This window comes from Periplaneta americana, chromosome 15 (assembly GCF_040183065.1).
Source record: "Periplaneta americana isolate PAMFEO1 chromosome 15, P.americana_PAMFEO1_priV1, whole genome shotgun sequence".
Lineage (NCBI taxonomy): Eukaryota > Metazoa > Arthropoda > Insecta > Blattodea > Blattidae > Periplaneta > Periplaneta americana.
Genome location: NC_091131.1, coordinates 155558440 through 155579112, shown reverse-complemented (window position 1 = coordinate 155579112; position 20673 = coordinate 155558440). Strand labels below are relative to the sequence as shown.

Genomic DNA, 20673 nt, shown 5'->3' with positions numbered 1-20673 from the left:
AAATGACTCTCATATTTATCATTATCAGCACGACAACCTTTTCAGGATCCTGGCTGTCCCAAGATTCACCATTCATCTCTATTCTTTTCTTTAGTTGTCCAGTTGCATGCTTCAATAATTCTGGCATCTTCTTTGACATTTGGTTTTCGGTCTTCCTCTGTGTTTATTATTCCCTGGGTTATATTGGCAGATTCTCATGGCTGGCCTTGAGTCCTCCATCCAGATTAGGGTCCAGCCCATCTTAAATGGTTGATTTTTATAAACGCAATGATATTTGGTTCCTTGAATAGTTCATAATTATAACGAGCTTTTAATTTATTATTCACTTTGATTGGTTCAAAGATGGCTTTTAGTACTTTCCTTCCAAAAATATTTAGTCTGTTTACATCTTGATTATTTAAAGGACTATGTTTCTGAAGCATATGTCAGCACTGGCCTAATCAAAGTTTGTAAATCCTAATTTTGTTTTGAATAATCTAGTTAATAACTTAGATCTATAGCATCTATTTGCTATAAATATTCTTTTCCTAATTTCAGAACTAATGTCGTCTTCCTGATTAATCAAGGAGCTCTAGACTATAATATTTACATTAGGGTTACCATGTGTTAGCATTTATGCAGACATGTCCGCTTTTTGATCATGTAAATAGTCGTCCGCATACTATACATTTTTGGATATTCTCTAATTTGTATGCGTTTTTCATATTGAAATCTTATTTATTTATTTTTGGTCTCATGTTGCTGTGAGCTGCAAGAAGAATATTGCAGTATATGTAATTGCTAATGTGTAAATGCTGTTTATCGAGATACATTCTTCATTTTATTAATTACTAGCTGTACCCGTGCGCTCCGCTGCACCCATTAGAAATAAATATTAAAGTAATTACATAATTAAAATAGGACATTTGATCCAGGGAATATTCGTGTTTGATAGAAGAATAAATCGTTTAATACGTTACTTAATTTATATTGTATTAAAAAAATTAAAATGCGATCATTTTGATCCAGAGAGCACTCATTTGGTGCAATGACAATTCCTTTAACATGTTTCTTAATTGTTATTACATGCAACCATAGTTTAATGAAGATTGACATATCTTTTAGTTTTAATGTGTATACTTTATATTACTTGCTATATGTTTCCATTGAATTATGGTAATAACTTAATTTTAACCCTTGTTTTCTACGTCTTCAGTAAATGGCACTTGGCCCACTATGGTTCTGAACCCTTCAAATAACTTAAATAGTGATACAGCGTATATAGTGATATGTAATTATATTTCTTTCTTTCGAAAATATAAGAATTCACGATCTCCTATGTACCTTTGCCACGGAATGAAATAAATGTGTTTTTTCTTCCTACTCAAAAATTTTATATTTTGCACATAGGAGTTACTGTAGGAATAACACTATAATCTGAGGCGGCAGTGAAAATGTATTGTATTGTTATTTTAAAAATCTTATATATCCTTAAATATCAGTCCTATCAAAATTTTGCATAGAATAAAACTTATCGGAAATCATTTTTAAAGAAACTTTTGTTATGTAACATTTTTCACAAAAATCAATAATAAGCGAGATATTTCGTTTTATTTAATTCAGGCCCCCTTATAATCCCCCTTTTAAATAACGTATTTTGAATGCCATATAGCCTAAAATCTAAGTTACAACGAACTTAATTTATATTCCAATTTTCATCGAAATCCATTAAGCCATTATCGTGTGAAAAGGTAACAAACATCCAGACAGACAGACAGACAGACATACAAACAAAAATTTCAGAAAAGCGATTTTCGGTTTCAGGATGGTTAATTATACATGTTAACACCAATTATTTTTGGAAAAACGAAAATTACCAGAAAAATTTTGGCTACAGATTTATTATGAGTATAGATAAATAGCAGTGAACTTATCGAGCAAGTTACTAAATTCCACGGATTAGACTTACCATCGATTCTGTGAAAGACTTGTTTCAGTGAAATTTAATTTCCGACATTTTACGTGCTAATGTATGTTTGTCTATTTGTATAGTAAGCAACAAGGAATTGTTAAAGAAAATTAGATTTAGTGATAAATATACCTAGTGATAAATATGCAGAGGCTACAGAAGTGATATAGGTAAATGACGAAGTTAATACAAGGAGTTCGTTGTAAGAGGAATGTGTTGGCATATTCAGATTTCAGAATACATGAACTTTTTTGCTTGTTCCTAGCTCCTCTATCCATTCCGCAAAAGTTTCCCACATATATATTAGTTAACACTCTGTATAATATTGTGACTTTTATTTCAAAACAATAGTGTAACTTTATTTGTCACAAAAATAATCCCTTTCTATGATTTAATTTAAACACTCCCGCCAACAATGGGATTTCCACTCCACACAGCAACACAGTATTCATTATTGCATTCCACAGACGACAATGACAATTCACTTGGATTATTGAAAATAACAATGTACTGCTAATCTCAACTAATGTTCACAAAGCACTATTTACAAAACAAAACTGTCAGTTCTCAGTTCGTTTGCGTTGGCTAGTTATTCTAGTTCATTCACTCAAGTTCACAGTATCTCGAACCCAAGACCTTCAGAGACAGTCCACTGAACTTCGAACTCAGGTCCCCCAACTGCGGTCCACCGCACGTCGAACCACAGACTTCGGATACGCCGCACTCGTCTGGACGCTCGCACAGTTGCGGACACACACTCAAGTCGAACTCCGGTCTCGAAGCTGGCTTCACTGCTACACAAGACTGACTGGCTTGCTGACAAAAAACTAACAACAACTGCTCGCTCCTTCTTCGCTTCTCCTATTTATCACTAAACCATAGTTCTAGAAGTTACTGCATCGAGTGCTTTCCACCTGTTTATCACAGCTTCTGTTTCTGGATGATTCTGTTCGAGAGGTTTCGTTAGAAGCACCCGCAGCTTTGCTTCCCCCTTGCTTCGCACCACACCGCAACTCCCCTTGCCCTCTCGGCATGCAGATTTCCCCTTACATCCATCCTCTCCAGACCCGCGCGGCTGCAGTTTCCTTACCCTTCCGCCACACCGCCTGTGTTCTCGTGTGCCCTGCCTTTTGCGGGACGTGTGATCGATTCCCGGCTGTCACAATATTCTACATAACTATAGTTACAAGTTACTTGAAAGATTTCATGAACTGTTTACAATGCAAAGTATGATTAAAAGACGAAAAACACTAGCATTCTGTAACATTTGTCAAGATATCGTTGCACGTGACTAAAGTGCACACGCGAAGAAATTATTTTGGGGAAGTAGCATAATGGCACTCTAGCCCATTAGGTAATTTTTTAGTGGACGTAAAAAAATCTTGCTTCCTCCTCCGAAGTTGGCGCCACTGCATGTGTTTATTTTTCAACTTAATCACCGATGTTTTCTCTGTCAAATCATTTGAGCAAAATTTTAGATGTTTTGTTACAAAAGTGTACTGTAAATGTCAGATAGTCGCACGTAGAAATGTTCAATAATGGACATATACTGTACTTGCTGCTTTTATTTTTTAAATTAGCTCTAGATAAGAAAACGTAAAATTCTCTGCTTGTTCTGCTCTTACATAGTTTCAATATTACTAACAGTTGTAAGCTCACGAAAATAATTTGTCGCATGTAACAAAACATTGACAGGATTCAACGCAGTTTGAGAGCACATTCTTTCTCCCACTGATAGCACTCACTGCTACAAACTAACATCCGGTCGTGTTTACTTGCATCTGGCGATGCAGCGGCAGCTCACCTGCAGTCAGCTGATAAGCTGCTTATGGCCAATTTTTTCATAGCTGTATCACATTCACATAGTAATTTCAGACCTTTGCATTCGGTATCAGCAGGTAATGTTTTGTGTGTTTAGTTACATATGGGAGCTGTATCAGTTAGGATTGTATCTTTCTGAGTGAGTTCAAACATCCCTTGTAAGTTTAATGTTGCGATTAATAAAAATAACTACTGCTGCTGCTGCTGCTGCTGCTGCTATCAATACTTACTTACTTACTGGCTTTTAAGGAACCAGGAGGTTCATTGCCGCCCTCACATAAGCCCGCCATTGGTCCCTATCCTGAGCAAGATTAATCCAGTCTCTACCGTCATATCCCACCTCCCTCAAATCCATTTTAATATTATCTTCCCACCTACGTCTCGGCCTCCCCAAAGGTCTTTTTCCCTCCGGCCTCCCAACTAACACTCTATATGCATTTCTGGATTCACCCATACATGCTACATGCCCTGCCTATCTCAAACGTCTGGATTTGATGTTCCTAATTATGTTGGGTGAAGAATACAATGCGTGCAGCTCTGCTTTGTGTAACTTGCTCCATTCTCCTGTAACTTCATCCCTCTTAGCCCCAAATATTTTCCTAAGAACCTTATTCTCAAACACCCTTAATCTCTGTTCCTCTCTCAAAGAGAGAGTCCAAGTTTCACAACCATACAGAACAACTGGTAATATAAATGTTTTATAAATTCTAACTTTCAGATTTTTTGACAGAAGACAAAAGCTTCTCAGCCGAATAATAACACGTATTTCCCATATTTATTCTGCGTTTAATTTCCTCCCGAGTGTCATTTATATTTGTTACGGTTACTCCAAGATATTTGAATTTTTCCACCTCTTCGAAAGCTAAATCTCCAATTTTTATAGTTCCATTTCGTACAATATTCTGGTCACGAGACATAATCATATACTTAGTCTTTTCGGGATTTACTTCCAACCCTATCGCTTTACTTGCTTCAAGTAGAATTTCCGCGTTTTCCCTAATCATTTGTGGATTTTCTCCTAGCATATTCACGTCATCCGCATAGACAAGAAGCTGATGTAACCCATTCAACTCCAAACCCTGTCTATTATCCTGAATTTTCCTAATGCATATTCTAGAGCGAAGTTAAAAAGTAAAGGTGATAGTGCATCTCCCTGCTTTAGCCCGCAGTGAGTTGGAAAAGCATAAGATAGAAACTGGCCTATACGGACTCTGCTGTAAGTTTCACTGAGACACATTTTAATTAATCGAACTAGTTTCTTGGGAATACCAAATTCAATAAGAATATTATATAAAACTTCTCTCTTAACCGAGTCATACGCCTTTTTGAAATCTATGAATAACTGATGTACTGTACCCTTATACTCCCATACTTATACTGCTATCAATATGATGATGATGATGATGATTATTATTATTATTATTATTATTATTATTATTATTATTATTATAACCTACACAATGTTACAAATGACCCACAAAACATTCATAGATGTAATAAAAAAAAGATTTTATGAACTTGGCAATTTCAAAATAGAAGCAGTTAAGGTAGGATATATAGAGGAATATTTTGAAAGAAAAGAGTTTCTGAAAACAACAACTAAGCAGCAGCATACCCTAATAAAGTTGCCCTCCACAATAGTAATATACGTTACAAGAGCGGTATGTTGACATTTTCATGGTCGAGGAAAAGATTGAAAAAGCGAAATGTAGTTGAGCTTTTTTAATTTCCGAGAACATGAAAACAAATATACTGCTCGTGTATCGTACATTATTTTGTGCGAAGATCGTTTATTACATACCTGAAAGACGAATTTCTAATTAGTTGCAATGAAATCTCCATGTTGGTTTCTGTTTAATGACGGCAACTTCGGAAAACCAAAATATCTTTCTTCAACATTGTTGCTATAAAATGTTTTCTGTGTTTACTGTACTCCAGCAGGCCGTGATATACGTCTGTCTTTTTTTTCCCCCAGTCTATAAATGCGAACTTAAAACAAACGGTAAGGTTATGTAATGATTTATTTTTCATTTTAATATTTTAACAATATTATTTATATAACATATTGCGGTAATAACATCGGCATCTGGAATCTTGTTGATTTTTTCACGGCTTCCTTAATGTTACTTGTATCAGGAATGCAATAAGTTTCGTGGAGTAGTAGACTTTATTTAATTTTTGCAAATATTTAAAAACAATAATTAACAGTGCAATTTAGTTGAAATTGCAGTGGTAGGTTTCCAATTTATAATTATTACTATGTTAAACGTCTCTAAAAATAATATGTTAAAAGCCTAAAGCAGTAAAATGAATGTCGCGCTTAAGCGGTAAGAAGAGGGAAATTGTTATGTGTGTTACGTTGGGAATACTGAATGTGGTATTTCACACTTACCGCGTATTGGTTCTGTGCGGAAAACAAGCAAATACGCACGATCTCGCACAAATATATTTTTGAATGCTCTGGTCTTCAGTATAGAAAGTCCATGCACTAACCATTAGACCAGCAGTAAGCACAAACTTTATCTACACCAGGGAACAGCCTATGAGGAGAAACTTCATACTCTCCTTCACTAGTGATAGAAATAAGTGAAATAACTGTTCAAGTAGTAGCGTCTAAAATACATACCAGTAAATTGTTTTTTGAATTATGTACCTATGTAACTGAATGCTCTTACACAACAGCACACATTTTAGAATATAAAATGTATCCTTTGTAAAATCGTGTGTTTCAGGACAACCCATGACAAGTGCTACCAAGGAATCTGAACTCAAGACGCTCCTGAATCTTGAGCTCAGGCTGCAGTTGCTGGACACAGAAGGGATACATATACCAAGCAAACCTCCTCCCATTCCTGACGACCCACCAAACTATAATTTCCATTATAAGTAGACCTAGTCACGAATGACAGGGGGATTGAAGGAAATCCAATGGTTCTGTGAAACTTCTATATTTAATGAATTTAAATACTATTATAGTCACAATCATGCCATGGTATGAAAGAAAAATTTCACAACCTCGAGCGGGAATCGAACCTGCAACTTCCTGTTCTCCGGTCAGGCGCTCTACCACCGAGCTATTGAGTTCGTCTCACGCCAAAGGCTTGAACTCGATAGCTCAGTGGTAGAGCGCCTGACAGGAGAACAGGAAGTCGCAGGTTCGATTCCCGCTCAAGATTGTGAAATTTTTCTTTCATACCATGGCATGATTGTGACTATAATAGTATTTAAATTCATTAATATGGCACATCAACGGACGTGTATACGCCACCAAACATCGTAAGATGAAGATTACATTCTATATTTAAATTGAAATAATAAAATACAATGTGTACTTCCCTTATCACTGTACTCTAGTGTATTTTATTTAATATTTAATGCAGTGGCGAAGCTCTTAAGAGGCTTTTGAGGCTTAGCCTATCCGAAAAATTTGATTTATTATATCTACTAACATTATTTATTTATTTATTTAAGCTGGTAGAGATAAGGCCATCAGGCCTTCTCTTCCCCTCTACCAAGGGATTACAACTACAATATTAAGAATACAGTTACAATTAATATTAAATTTACAAATACAATAAAAATCAAAGTACTAAAGGATTAACTGATTAATAATAGCTAGACAGTTTGTAATCTTCATCTTACGATGTTTGGATGACGTATACACGTCCGTTGATGTGACATATTGATGAATTAAATACAATTATAGTCACAATCATGCCATGGTATGAAAGAAAAATTTCAAAACCTCGAGCGGGAATCGAACCTGCGACTTCCTGTTCTCTGGTCAGGCGCTCTACCACTGAGCTATCGAGTTCGTCTCACGCCAAAGGCTCGGAATTATCCTTTCATACTGGCGATTCTGTTATAGAGTACTGTCCATAGCGTCTGATCTTAGTCAGCACTGCTTATGGCTGGAAAGAAACTTTACAAATGTAAACAGAACAGGAAGTCGCAGGTTCGATTCCCGCTCGAGGTTGTGAAGTTTTTCTTTCATACCATGGCATGATTGTGACTATAATTGTATTTAATTCATCAATATGTCACATCAACGGACGTATATACGTCACCAAACATCGTAAGATGAAGATTACATTTGTAAAGTTTCTTTCAACCCATAAGCAGTGCTGACTAAGATCAGACGCTATGGACAGTACTCTATAACAGGGTCGCCAGTATGAAAGGATAATTCCAAGCCTTTGGCATGAGACGAACTCGATAGCTCAGTGGTAGAGCGCCTGACCAGAGAACAGGAAGTCGCAGGTTCGATTCCCGCTCGAGGTTGTGAAATTTTTCTTTCATACCATGGCATGATTGTAACTATAATTGTATTTAATTCATCAGCTAGATAGTTTATTGTAAAAGTTAAGAAGAGAGAAAAATTTTTTTGTTTATTAATTAAGTAAAAAGTAAACCTATTCTACGCAGTAAGAAAATGCTTAATAAGCTTGCTTTTGAATGCTACTAAATTCCGACAGTTTCTGATGTCACTGGATAGGGTATTCCACAAGCGCAAGAGCGAGATTGTGTAAAATGATGAATACGATGATGTCTTATGTGTTGGTATGGCTAGTATGCGGCTATTTTACGTGCGTGTGAAGAGATTATGATATGATGACAGGTAACTGAAACGGGAGGCAAGGTAGGTAGGTGTAGAGGTGTGAAAGACTTGGAAAAGGAGAACAGGAGAATGAAAATTTCTACGTTCGTTAAGCCATAGCTAGTTTAGAGTTTGGAAGGATGGGGTAATGTGGTCAGTGTGACGGACATCGCAGATGAAGCGAACACAAGACCTATAAGTTTGTAATAACAATATAATGTAACACTTGGTTCCACTCCGATCCTTTCATATATTAAGTTCACTGTTGGCAGTCATTCCAGTATGGAGAGAGCAGTGCAAGTAGCGAGGTCTAAGGCAAAAAGCCTCTAAAGGCATGGCTTCGACCTTGACTCACAAGCTTGAGAAGGGACCAGGGAGGGGGTATCAATTTGCTACATCTCCATAGAGGACAATATTACGTCACGTTATATTGGTGTTCTCTGAAAGTGCTGGGTTATTGAGTTTAATCTAATGAAAAGTGCATGGGTGTGTCTTACATATTTTGTGTAAAATGACTTATACTGAGAGAACATTGAGGTCATTATTGTTTATTTGTAGAATTGAAAGAGAAACCGTTTTAGTCGGACATATGAAACAAAATATGCTTACATAGATAGGAGATCAATACCACAGTTACATATTAAAATAGCAGGTGGAGGAAGACAAAATATCAATTTTCAATTTTCGTGATACAAGAAATATCCTTGGCTAACAGGGTGCTCTGAGACAAATAAGTTTCATTGTTTTACTTGTATTCTATTCGGAGGTAAAAATGAGTGGTCATCATCGTCTTATGGGGTCTGTGTCACAAAAAATGTTATAGAAAAACCGATAAGCATCTGCTCTATAAAAAGATACAAGGTGAGCAGATTTTTTCAGTCTACCCAGTATTTACACCTTAGCTTCGCCACTGACTTAATGTAAGTATATACCTAACATGTATACCCAATGTTTCTATGAGTACCGCCTGCAGAACGAAATATATTCCTTCTTCTTTTACAGATTTTCTATGGTTTTTGCTGTCTCTCCATTCCCAGCTGTCATTGTTCTCTAATCTGGTAGTCTTCAATTGAAGATCTGAGAATGATAAGTGGATAAAGACCAAGACAGTAGTTTTGAGATACAGTAATCGAGAAAAACTATTTTCATCAATTTTTTCAACATTCAATAAACGCTTTAATAGTCATTGAAAAGTTTCGGACATCTTTCAACATTTTATACCATTAAAGTAAATATTAATTGAATCTCCAATGAACAATTAATAAAAAATTGACGATGGATTATCCAGTTCTCATTCTCAATCAAAATTCTGAATTTCTTTCAGTACAAAGTGACAAAAATGTGAACTTAAACACTAGCTACATGAACAACTTTACTTAAAATGTGTTTTAACATTAAAAAAAATAATAATTTTATGCCATTATAATAAAAATTAAATAATTACCTTTATATTATTTTCAACAAATATAAGAATAAACATATCCTGTTCTCACGCTCAAAGAAAGAATTCAAATTATTTCAAGACAAAATGTGTACCGGTATGTAAATGTAAATACTGTACTATTCGACAAAATAATAATGTCTGCAGTTAGTTAAAATAATAGGAACCATATCATATTTATATGCTAGTATTTTGACTCTGAGTCCATCTCTATATCCTTTTTATTGATATCCACACCTACTTACGAATTATACCACAGTTTATACACTAGAGCAGTGATGTCAAAGCAAGCGCATTTTTCTGACCTTGACGTCGTGCGCGGGCAGCAAGCGCTAAGTAAGGAAAGAGGAAGGGTTGTGTATATGAATAAGCAACCTGTTTGATTAAGAAAACAGTGGTGCACAAACTTCAAACAGAACGTGAAATTTTTATGTCATTTTTATATGGCTTCTTTCTGTTTAATATTATCTATATTGTCTGTAAAACAAAGGTACTAACGCTGATTTCTTAATATTGCACTTATGTTTTAAATCTTAATAACATAATAGAGTGTTAAGAAGGAATATTCACTTAAATTCCATAGTAGTATAATATTATACTGTATTAAGTGGATGAATCACGTCATTCATAAAGAAAGTGATATTCCAAAGAAAGAGATTGAGTATGACATGATAAGTTGGAATTTATATTGATGGTATCTTTAGCCTTACAAAAGTAATCAATAAACTAATCAAAACAATATTACAATACAAAGCAAAGTTACCTAGGTACTGTATCTGTTTTAAGTGTAACTAATATTACATAACAAAACTCTTATCGCAATATGCTTTTAAGGTGATATTTGTGAGCAACTTCCTATCATCAGAATATTAAATTATTTTCTCGAAATCTGCTGAAGCTATAGAGCTGACATTTTTACAACACATGGGCACGTATCTTTTGCTTATGATGTAACAGTAGTTGCTTTGTTAAGTCATTTCCTTACAAACAATTTCCATGCTAATATTTTCAAAATTTTCAATACACTATCTTCAGTAATACGTATGTACGGTATATTAGATTTACGAAAACATTCTGTAAGGCTACTAAATAAATAGGCCTATACCTGAAAATTTCACTTTTCTATACGAAAAGTTGAGAAAATATTTCTTTTGAATAAAAAAATCAAACTTGTAAAAAATGAGCATTAAAATTAAAACTTACATTCTTATAATGCACTTATACTTGTCAGGCAAATCTAAAAATTAACATGGTTACAGTTTTAATAAGTTCTCTTCCCTTTATTTATTGAATCAATGGTGGCCATCCCTGAATATAGCTCGACCAAGCGGCATATACAGTTGGGAGGGTCGTTCTGTGCTGGTGTGCTTGGTTATCTTGAGCAACAGAGTGAGTTTATATAAACACGTGACTTACCGCCTCGGCTGGGATCTGCAGCGTGTAGTGACATCATCATGCGCAGTTGGTTCCAGGATGTGCGATGAATGGCGCATTCCACTCACAGTTGTCCAGTATCACTTATCACATCACACGTGTTATCATAATAAATACAAACTGATTATAAACATAACATGATATCCATGGTTCAATTATATAGCAATGAAGAGAAACAGACGCAATCAATATATCTAATCATCAGACAAACTTTCGATACCAGATATATCACCACCATTGTTGTCGTGATCATCATCTTCATCGTCGTCGCTTTCACTACTGCTGTCTCCACCCGTAATTATGAAGCTTTCAATTACATTTTCCATAATTCCTTCCTGTTCAATATATTCATCTTCGATTTTTTCAACATGTTCACATACTTTTTCCCATTTTTCTACACTGATGTCATCAACCCGTTGTTGGCACAATTTCATCACTTGCTCTAATTTAAAAGTTGTGTTTTGACCGGCTACCCACTGCTTGATATCTGCCCAAATCAATTCCAATGGATTTAGCTCAGGTGAATACGGCGGCAATCTGAGTACACAGTGTCCATTCATAGCTAAGAGATTGTCAATCACGTAAATTTTATGAAGTGGCTTATATGTTTTAATGAGCCCGTAAAGCTCCACTTTCAGCATATTTTCCTGAAACTGCACATTGTTTCTTCTAAGCCAGTCCTGCATATCACTTTTCTTTGAATTACTTGAGGGAGCTTTATGCAACTGCACGTTATGGTAAGGTGCGTTATCTATTATAAAAACAGATCTAGGGGGCAAATTCGGAATCAACTTTTCCGTTATCCACTTCTGGTAATTGTTGGCATTCATTTCATGATGGTAGTCTCCAGTTTTCCTGTTCGATTTAAACATCAGAAATGCGCCAGGTACAAAACCCACTCGACCCCCTGCATGAACAATAAGCCTAGGTCCTTTCGAAATAGGCGCCAGTAAACCTGAGGTTTTGTCATCACTCCAATTTTTTGGTCTTGTATGCGTGCTATGAATATACGTTTCATCCTCGTATATTAGAGGCCTACCTTCTTCTCTGTATTTCTTTATTGCGCGTAAATATGATACGCGCTGTTCTCGAATATCATGCCTTTCCTGTAATACCGCTTTATTATTTCTTGTCTTCTTCCATTTAAACCCCATATCACGTAAAATGATCTTTAAACTTGTACTACCCCCGTTAAAGTTTATGGCATCTTTTAGTTTAGGTAGCAGTTTACTGACAGTGGGCACTGTTTTGTCATTTATATAAAAATTATAAATTGTCTGTCGTATAACTCTTTTATCAAAATCATCAACATCTGTGATGCGTTTCGGTACACGATGAACTTTACCGGGCGTTCCAAAAGAGGTCCCTTCTTCCTCACACTGTTTCCCTTCTTTAATTATCTTTCTTATTGTTCTTTCGGGCACTTTAGTTGCTGCACTCACTCGTTCTTGCACCTTTTTCAGCGGTATTAAAAAGTCTCCAGAAGCTGCTTCATTCTTCATGAAAGAATGTATATTGTTCACAACTTCCCGAGTTTGGCTATGCAGTGTTTTTGCGCCAAGTTTAGACTGAATAGGAGGCATTTTAGTCTACACAAACACACACAACTGCAATTTGCCACGATAATAAATAAACAATATGAATATGAACTAACTAAACTAACAAACAGCAATTATCACGCACGTGGCAGGACGATGTTACACAGCCAAGGCTTTCTGCGAGACTGGCCACTTGCCATATTCTGCGCATGCGCGAGAATGTAGGCTCACTGGCTAGCTACCATATGATTCTCACCGGCACAGAACGAACGTCCCAACATTACCACCTCTTTCATCTGTCTCTTTCCTTTCCGCTGTAAAGTGCTCAGGCTCTCCTGGGCTCTAAAGCGCGCACTTGCTCCTGTAGGCATCAATTGACATGCCTGCACTAGAGGAATGAACTTCTCAAGCTTCAAAATATCACGCAATTTTTTTCTGATTTCTTGGTAATGACGATTCGTACAGATTTCCAACTAAATCTAAATTAATTTCATCCATTTGCATTCATTTCTTCATGGCAACAAAAGTATCGGATACGAGCATGTTGTGTCTCAGACACTGCAATATTTTCACCTGAATATACAAACATTTTACTTCTACAACTCAAATAGTAGAAAAAATTATAAAACTGTAAATTATGTTTCATTTAACGACGTTCGTAACTGCCGAGGTTATATCAGCATCGCTGATGTGCTGGAATTTTGTCCCACTGGAGTTCTTTCACATGCCAGTAAATCTAGTGACATTAGCCTGTCGCATTTAAGCACACTTAAATGCCATTAATCTGGGCCGGGATCGAACCCGCAACCTTGGGCACAGAAGGCCAGCACTCTACATACTGCGCCACCCAGGCTGACTCAAATAGTAGAACTGTATAACATTATGTCATACCGTGCACTAGATAGCATTGAAATCATACCTAACAAGTATGCATCTTGTACATTTTTGTCTTTTAAGTCATTAAAACTGTCAAGAATACTCTCCTTTATATCTACAGGAAACTTCTCTGTACATTGCCTCTTGCATTTGTAGTCCTCAGATTTACGTTTTGGAACTAATTTTCCACTGGTGGACATGCATGCTTGTCCACTACTGATGTTAAGTTTTCTTTTCACTTTCTATTTTTCACAGTTTTAGATCGCTTCTTGGACTTTACGTAAGATTCCTGAACAACATTTTCCCGGGGGTAAAAGGCGGTCAGAGCGTGGTGCCGACCACACCACCTCATTCTAGTGCCGAGGTCATGGAAAGCATGGGGCTCTACCTCCATGCCCCCCAAGTGCCTTCATGGCATGTTACGGGGATACCTTTACCTTTTACCTGAACAACATTATCATCATTATCACTTGAGTCTGTCACAACATAACTTGGATCATCAACAATGTCATCCGATAAATCATGAAAATTCAGAGAAATTGCCATACTTTAGACATGCCTGATGAACATACAACGCTACTCTGCTGTCACATTGAGAGTCAGAACAGGATAAGTCTGGTCTTTGTCCACTCCTCCTCCTCAACAAAAGTAGAAATCTAGAAAATGATAACATCAGAGCCATGTAGTTCTCTTTGTACGAAGTATTTGACTACCATTTCACACCAGTAGATGAAATGAGGGCTATAGTTGCGTTCGGCATTAAAATCTCAATTTCATAAAAAGTGGTCTTTATCCACTTATCATTCTCAGGTCTTCAATTGTCAAATTTCTTATAGTCATAACCTCGCATATGTCATCTACAGTGGCGTAGCGTCAATGTAAGCTAAAAAGCTTAGCTTCCCCAGTTAATAATAATTTCATAATAAACCTGCAGTTTATGGAGAAAATTTTTTATTAATTTTAATAGAATTTATATTTACGCGTTAAATATTGTGATGCGGCAGGTCAGGATGGTTTGTGATGCAGCAATAAACAAGAAGCCTGCACACACCAGCTTCCAAGCAGACTGGTTTCTTCTGTGTAATCCACCCCGCAGATTTTCCATCCCTTTGTAATTAAACTACCCTAAAGCTCTCAAGGCTCGCAAGAAGCCAAGAAGCTAGCTTTAACATTTAAAATAAGTAGTTTCCGAGTTATCCCTTTTCGTCAGTTGTGTTCAGTTGAAGTGTTAGTGTGCATTGTGGCTGATATAATAAATAATGAGCGAAATAACAGTTCCTGACACTAATTTACTTGAATTTTTTAGGACAATTGTATTATCAAGACTGACTTACGAACAAAAGTGTGATTTAAAAAACAAATGACCGACTCCCTTGCTGTCAATGAAGGCCACAACCAAAAGACAGACGCATACTTACGTAATGATACTAATATTGTGATTTCTCTAAGTATGATAGGGAGTGAGCTAATGTTATACGTATATATGTCTATTTGTTAAGAGATATGTGTAAACCGTGAAGTCATATTTTACTACGTATCATTTGAGGTGGTCATGCCTTATTGGTGTTACTTACGATGTTCCAACCAATCTTCGACTGCTGACTTGAAATTGACTACTATTTATTTTAAGGCTGTATTTTTGTAATACGTTTTCTCATATTGCATGAAAGACAACTTGAGTTAGCTTCCCCTGCTCAAAATTTCATGCTACGCCACTGGTCATCTACATGTTTATATTATGGATGATCTCAGTACTTTTGCTGGGATAGTATCCATCATAGTACCGGTACCTGATTTGGAAGTTTCTCTTCTCACATCCTGTTTATACAACCAAACCACACAGCTGCCTCTGCTGAATGTTATCGACTATATTTCTGTTCATTTTCATTCCTTCTTTTATTGTTTTATTTCTTATTCTGTCCATCCCTCGTTCTTTGTAAGCTCCATCTTACAGTTTCAATTGTGAAACAGTTTCAAATAAACTGTTCCAGCTTTTTTTACCCATCTCTAGTAAATATTATTTCACAGACCCACTGTTAATTGTTTATTGTTAATAAAATAACATGGACAAAAATACAATCTTAGTTCTTCCCTGAAGGAGTAAAAAACTCGTGCTCAGGGAGATATCTAAACACAAAGATAATTATTTGACACAAACTGGGTCAAGAAAAAAAAAATACAGGAATAAATTAAATTTAAAAATATAATTTCAATTTTAACAATTTAAGTCATACAAATACCTATACATATTAAATCAATATATATTCTTTAAAAATTAAATTCCTAACGCTATTTTTTTAATTTCTGATACTAAAATTTTCCAAATTTGGGTATTTATCAATTATTTTATTGTATAACCTTGGACCAAAGTAGGTACCATGGCTCAGAGCTGTGCTTGTGAAACACTTTGGTTCCTCTAGTCATATAAAATCGGATCTTTTAGTTCCATATTTATGATGATACAATTTGAATTTATTACGATTTTTATGTATGAAGATTAATAAGGCAATATAATAAATCTGTTTAATTTTCAAAACATTAAAATCAGTAAACAAAAGCTCGGATGAGTAATCAATTGGTTTATTAAGGCATATTTTAATAATTCTTTTCTGAATAAGTATTAATGGAGTGAGATTAGAAATACATGCATGTCCCTACCCTAAAATTCCATACTGGAGAATAAATCAAGTTCTTCACTCCACCACTTTCAATTACAACAGGCTTTTACTAATAACAATCAGTTATTTCTAGATCTAACTTAATTATATTAGTCAAAACTAGAATTTCCTAAAGAGCCATAGTTATTTCTAGATGTAACTGAAATGCATAAGTGAAAACTAGAATTTCCTAAAGACCTTTGTCAGAACTAGAATTTCCTAGAAACTTCGGGTTTTGACGAATTTCGCTTTCTGACTGTAACATATACACAGCATTGGGCTTACGGAAGTTAAACCATGCCTCTCTCCCGTCGTGCCTCTCAACCCCCCACCCACAAGTCCAAGTATCGTCTTTCTTCAGGTAGCCAGCAAAGCTGCTACCTAACAAGGCTCCTACAAACGATGAAGTTCTTGTCACAATTGCGACCCCATAAATGCCAATCAGACTGAAATTTATTTAAATGTAAAAATAATAAAATGTAGATTTAAAAATAATAGAATTCACGAACAAGACATTTCATGCAGAAAATTTTGGTGGTAGCACAAACCTGCTACCATATGCAGGAATAATTTTATGTGCAATAATTTTCTGAGGGGTAATTTCCCTCTTGATATAAACTTCACTCTTTATCAGTTTATCTTACATACACAAAAAAAAAAAAAAAAAAAAATCACACAGACAATTGTCGATGATTCTTGAAGAGGATTACCATTATTATGTTTTTTTTTATTAAAAATAAAGATCTATTAATGCTCTTCTAAAATTATTAAATTCCGTAGAACATTATCAGATAATTTGACTCATAAATGTTTAATATGAGCAATATTCTTCTGAGAATTAAAAAGGAATCACTGTACACTGATAGACAGCCAGAAAAAAAAAAGAACACTTTTTAGGAATGCTGAAAATGTGTATTTTTGTGTAAATCTGTTGTTGTTGTTATCTAATGCCGGGCTTTGGCAACGAAGCCATTAGCGTTCTTGCTCTCCAATATTTTTCTGTGGTGGATCCATCAGGTAGAACGTCACAGGTTATGAGATGATCTTCAGTCATTTTTTCTTTTTTGTTGCATAGAGGGCAATTTGGATTTGTGTAAATTCCTATTTTATTCAAGTGTTTGGCCAAATAATCGTGTTCTGTAAGCAGTCTGAATTTTGCTACTGCAGATTTACGTGGGATTTCTGGAATAATTTCTGTTTTTTTTTATTAAAATGCTCCATTTTTTATCTTTGACTTTGGTACATAATGCTTGGTTTCGCTTGATTTTATATTTATTTTTAATTAGTCTTTTGATGGATGTAAAAGGTAGGCTTATATTTGTATTCTGAATTAAATTGGATCCTTTTTTGGCAAGAAAGTCAGCAGTTTCATTTCCAGCAATTCTGCAATGTGCAGGTATCCATTGCAATTGAATTCTTTTCTGTAGTTTTTGAAGTGGACTCTAAAACTCCTCCCGGCCAGGTCCGATGGACCCATTAACCAACGACAGGTGTGGCCCTCCAGTCATACTGGGGGTTTACATGAGTGGGTGATGTAACCACCATTACAAACAAAAAATTGGTGCCCACTTAAAAAACGGTTACACTTATGCTAATTAACCTAATGGCAAATCCTTCAGATAAGTTTTGTGTAAATCTTGAAATCGATATTTCACAACGTTACAGACTTCTTCTTTATACTTCTTATGAGAAAGTAAACAAAGTGAAAATGTTGCAGTTGATGAAATGGGCAGCCAAGACATAAAACAAGGCAGCCATATGACAAGATTTCTTGCCAATGTTGTGTATTCACTATCGAATAAATGTCAATATGTGTGAATAGCGTAAGAAACAATATGGAAATGAATTTTCACGTAGGTTGGGTTTTAGATATCCTTAACATGAATATAGTGTGATTCAGGATGTGACATTTTGTTTTGCATGTTACTTACTTCAGTTTTAAAGACTGTAATCGTTTTCATTCTTTGTAATGAAATATGGACATACGAATTGGAGAAAGGGACTTTCAACATTACTCAAATATCAGAGAAAACAACAATATTGAAGTGCACAAATAAAGCTGTGTTATTGACTTATTCAAATGAGGAAGCCATTAGTACCGGTACTGTTAACTTGTCAAAGGAAAGTCATAATTTAGATTGGAGTGTGTTGGTGGTTAAAGGCGTTGCCATTGTCGTGAAATAAGTTCTCTTTCATATCATCTTCATTTCTGAATATCACTATAGATAGCTGCTCAGACTTCTTGACTGTCAACAGAAGATGAAGAGAGACAATGTGAGATAGCACCCACCCCCCGCCCTCCTAATTGGCATGGTTCGTATTCAGGGGCGGCTTTCAAAGAGGGGCTGCGGAGCTGCAGCACCCCCAGGCATTTGTGACTCTTGTCTCGTTTTATGTTGTGAAATACATTTATTATACAGTCTCTATTTTTCGCTCTCATTGACATGCACGCAATCGTTAGTGAAGTCACTTCCTCCCCTGGTGCTGCCAGAGCGAAGCCAGAGACAAGGACTATGGGTGAAGCCACTTCCTCCCCTGGAGCTGCCAGTCTCGTCTCAGATGCTTTGCGTGTTAGTTTTACCCCTCCCCCTGCTAGCCCCTTGCCATGAATCCAACGTTTCCAGGCTCTGCAAAATTTGCAGCAGCTTGTCAGTAGTGCGCAGTTTTAAATACATTTTCTTTAATGTTGTGAGTATAATAAGTGCAACAATGTTTAATTCTGTACACTATTTACAGTCTATTCAGTTCAGTACCTTAACAATTCAGGAGAAACGTGAAATTAAGTGCCCATCAATTGAATCTCATAATGGAAAGAGCCGCTAAACAAAATACAAAGACTCGCATATTTTTTGCTGATTTATCCAGTATCCCTGCTTTCTTCTCTCGATCTCCACTCAGTTTGTATTAGATTAATGTGTTTCAAAGACAATTCCATCAGCTGGGGCAACAAGATGGAGTTTTAAAATAAGAACAGTAAACATTGTTCATGAGAAGAAGGAGCCATTGCTAGAATGTTTTCAAACCATAATGGAATCCGAAACATCTACCAACATCACAATAAATGAGGCAAGCGCCCTGGTGCGTGCTCTTGAAGATCCTGAATTCAATTTCTGGCTCAGATTTTTTCATTTATTGATGCATCATGTAGATACATTATACAACCAACTACAACATCGCCAGTTAGATATTTCTAAGGTTCAAATCTGCGTATAAAAAATTAAATTATGGTTTATTTAACGACACTCGCAACTGTAGGGGTTATATCAGCGTCGCCGGTGTGCCGGAATTTTGTCTCGCAGGATTCTTTTAAATGCCAGTAAATCTATTGACATGAGCCTGTCTCATTTAAACACACTTAAATGTCATCGACCTGGGCCGGGATCGAACCCGCAACCAACTATGCTACCGAGGCTCTGCATATCAAGCTTTGTTAATGCCATACAGACAATACGAAACAGTGCACAATTGAGCAGCGAGATCTGTGAAAATGAAAACCCTAAAAAGCGTCGTAAGGTCGAAGGGATTCAGACAAGGGTTGCGACAGCCAAGGAAGTGTGTGACCTCATTATCATACAGGCTAACACCCGATTCCAGTTCCTAGATCATCTGATATTATCTTCTCTTCTGTGTCAAGAAAAATTTGAATGCTACAAAAGCTCATTTCCTGAAAATGACCTAAATGTATGTGTGAAGCTTTTTCTAATGTTCGATAAAGACAAACTAAAAATGTAACTCACTGTGTTGTATCAGAGACAAGACTTCAGAAATATCAGTGACGCAGTCAAGCTCTTGCAGTTTCTTCTATCTGAGAGCTTGCAGGCCTCATTTTCAGAAGTTGTGCAACTACTGCCCAAAGCTATCATCATACCAATGACAATTTCGGAACCAGAACGTTGCTTTTCGTGTTTGAAAAGAGTAAAACACTATCTTAGAAATACGATGAGAGAAGAGAGACTGACCACATTAGCTATGTTTTCCATTGTAAAGACTATGTTAAACGACATATCGGATTTTAATAAGAAGATGATTCAAAAGTTTGCAACCTACAAGACAAGGCGCATGGAACTAATCTTTAAATAAGATAAATTGCATGGTTTATTTTTGTATGCAGCCCCACTGAATTCAATACCCACGAGTCGCCACTGTTCGTATTTCTTTACATAAGAAACTGATTGACTGATGCAAAGTCCTATACAGACCCAAAAATATCTTTCAATTGTGAATTTTAGAATAGTTAGAAGAAAATGTGCATTTTAATAGAAGTAGTACTGGCACCACAAATGTCTGTTGCTACCGGACTACGACGTCATTCTCATGCTTATGGAATGGAAGAAAATGGCCCGTATAAAAAAAATAGAAGT

The 20673-nt window shown here is 36.0% G+C and overlaps 1 protein-coding gene across 2 annotated transcripts in view; it reads left to right on the top strand.

Moving 5' to 3' along the window:
• LOC138715470 (engulfment and cell motility protein 1-like) overlaps positions 1–9369 on the top strand; it is a 135707-nt gene extending 126338 nt beyond the window's left edge. For both annotated transcript variants that reach the window (XM_069848404.1, XM_069848405.1), the window contains one exon: positions 6502–9369. In XM_069848404.1, the coding sequence (XP_069704505.1) occupies positions 6502–6659 (158 nt within the window). In that variant the 3' untranslated portion in view covers positions 6660–9369. The remainder of the gene's footprint in view (positions 1–6501) is intronic.
• Positions 9370–20673: the final 11304 nt, after the last annotated feature.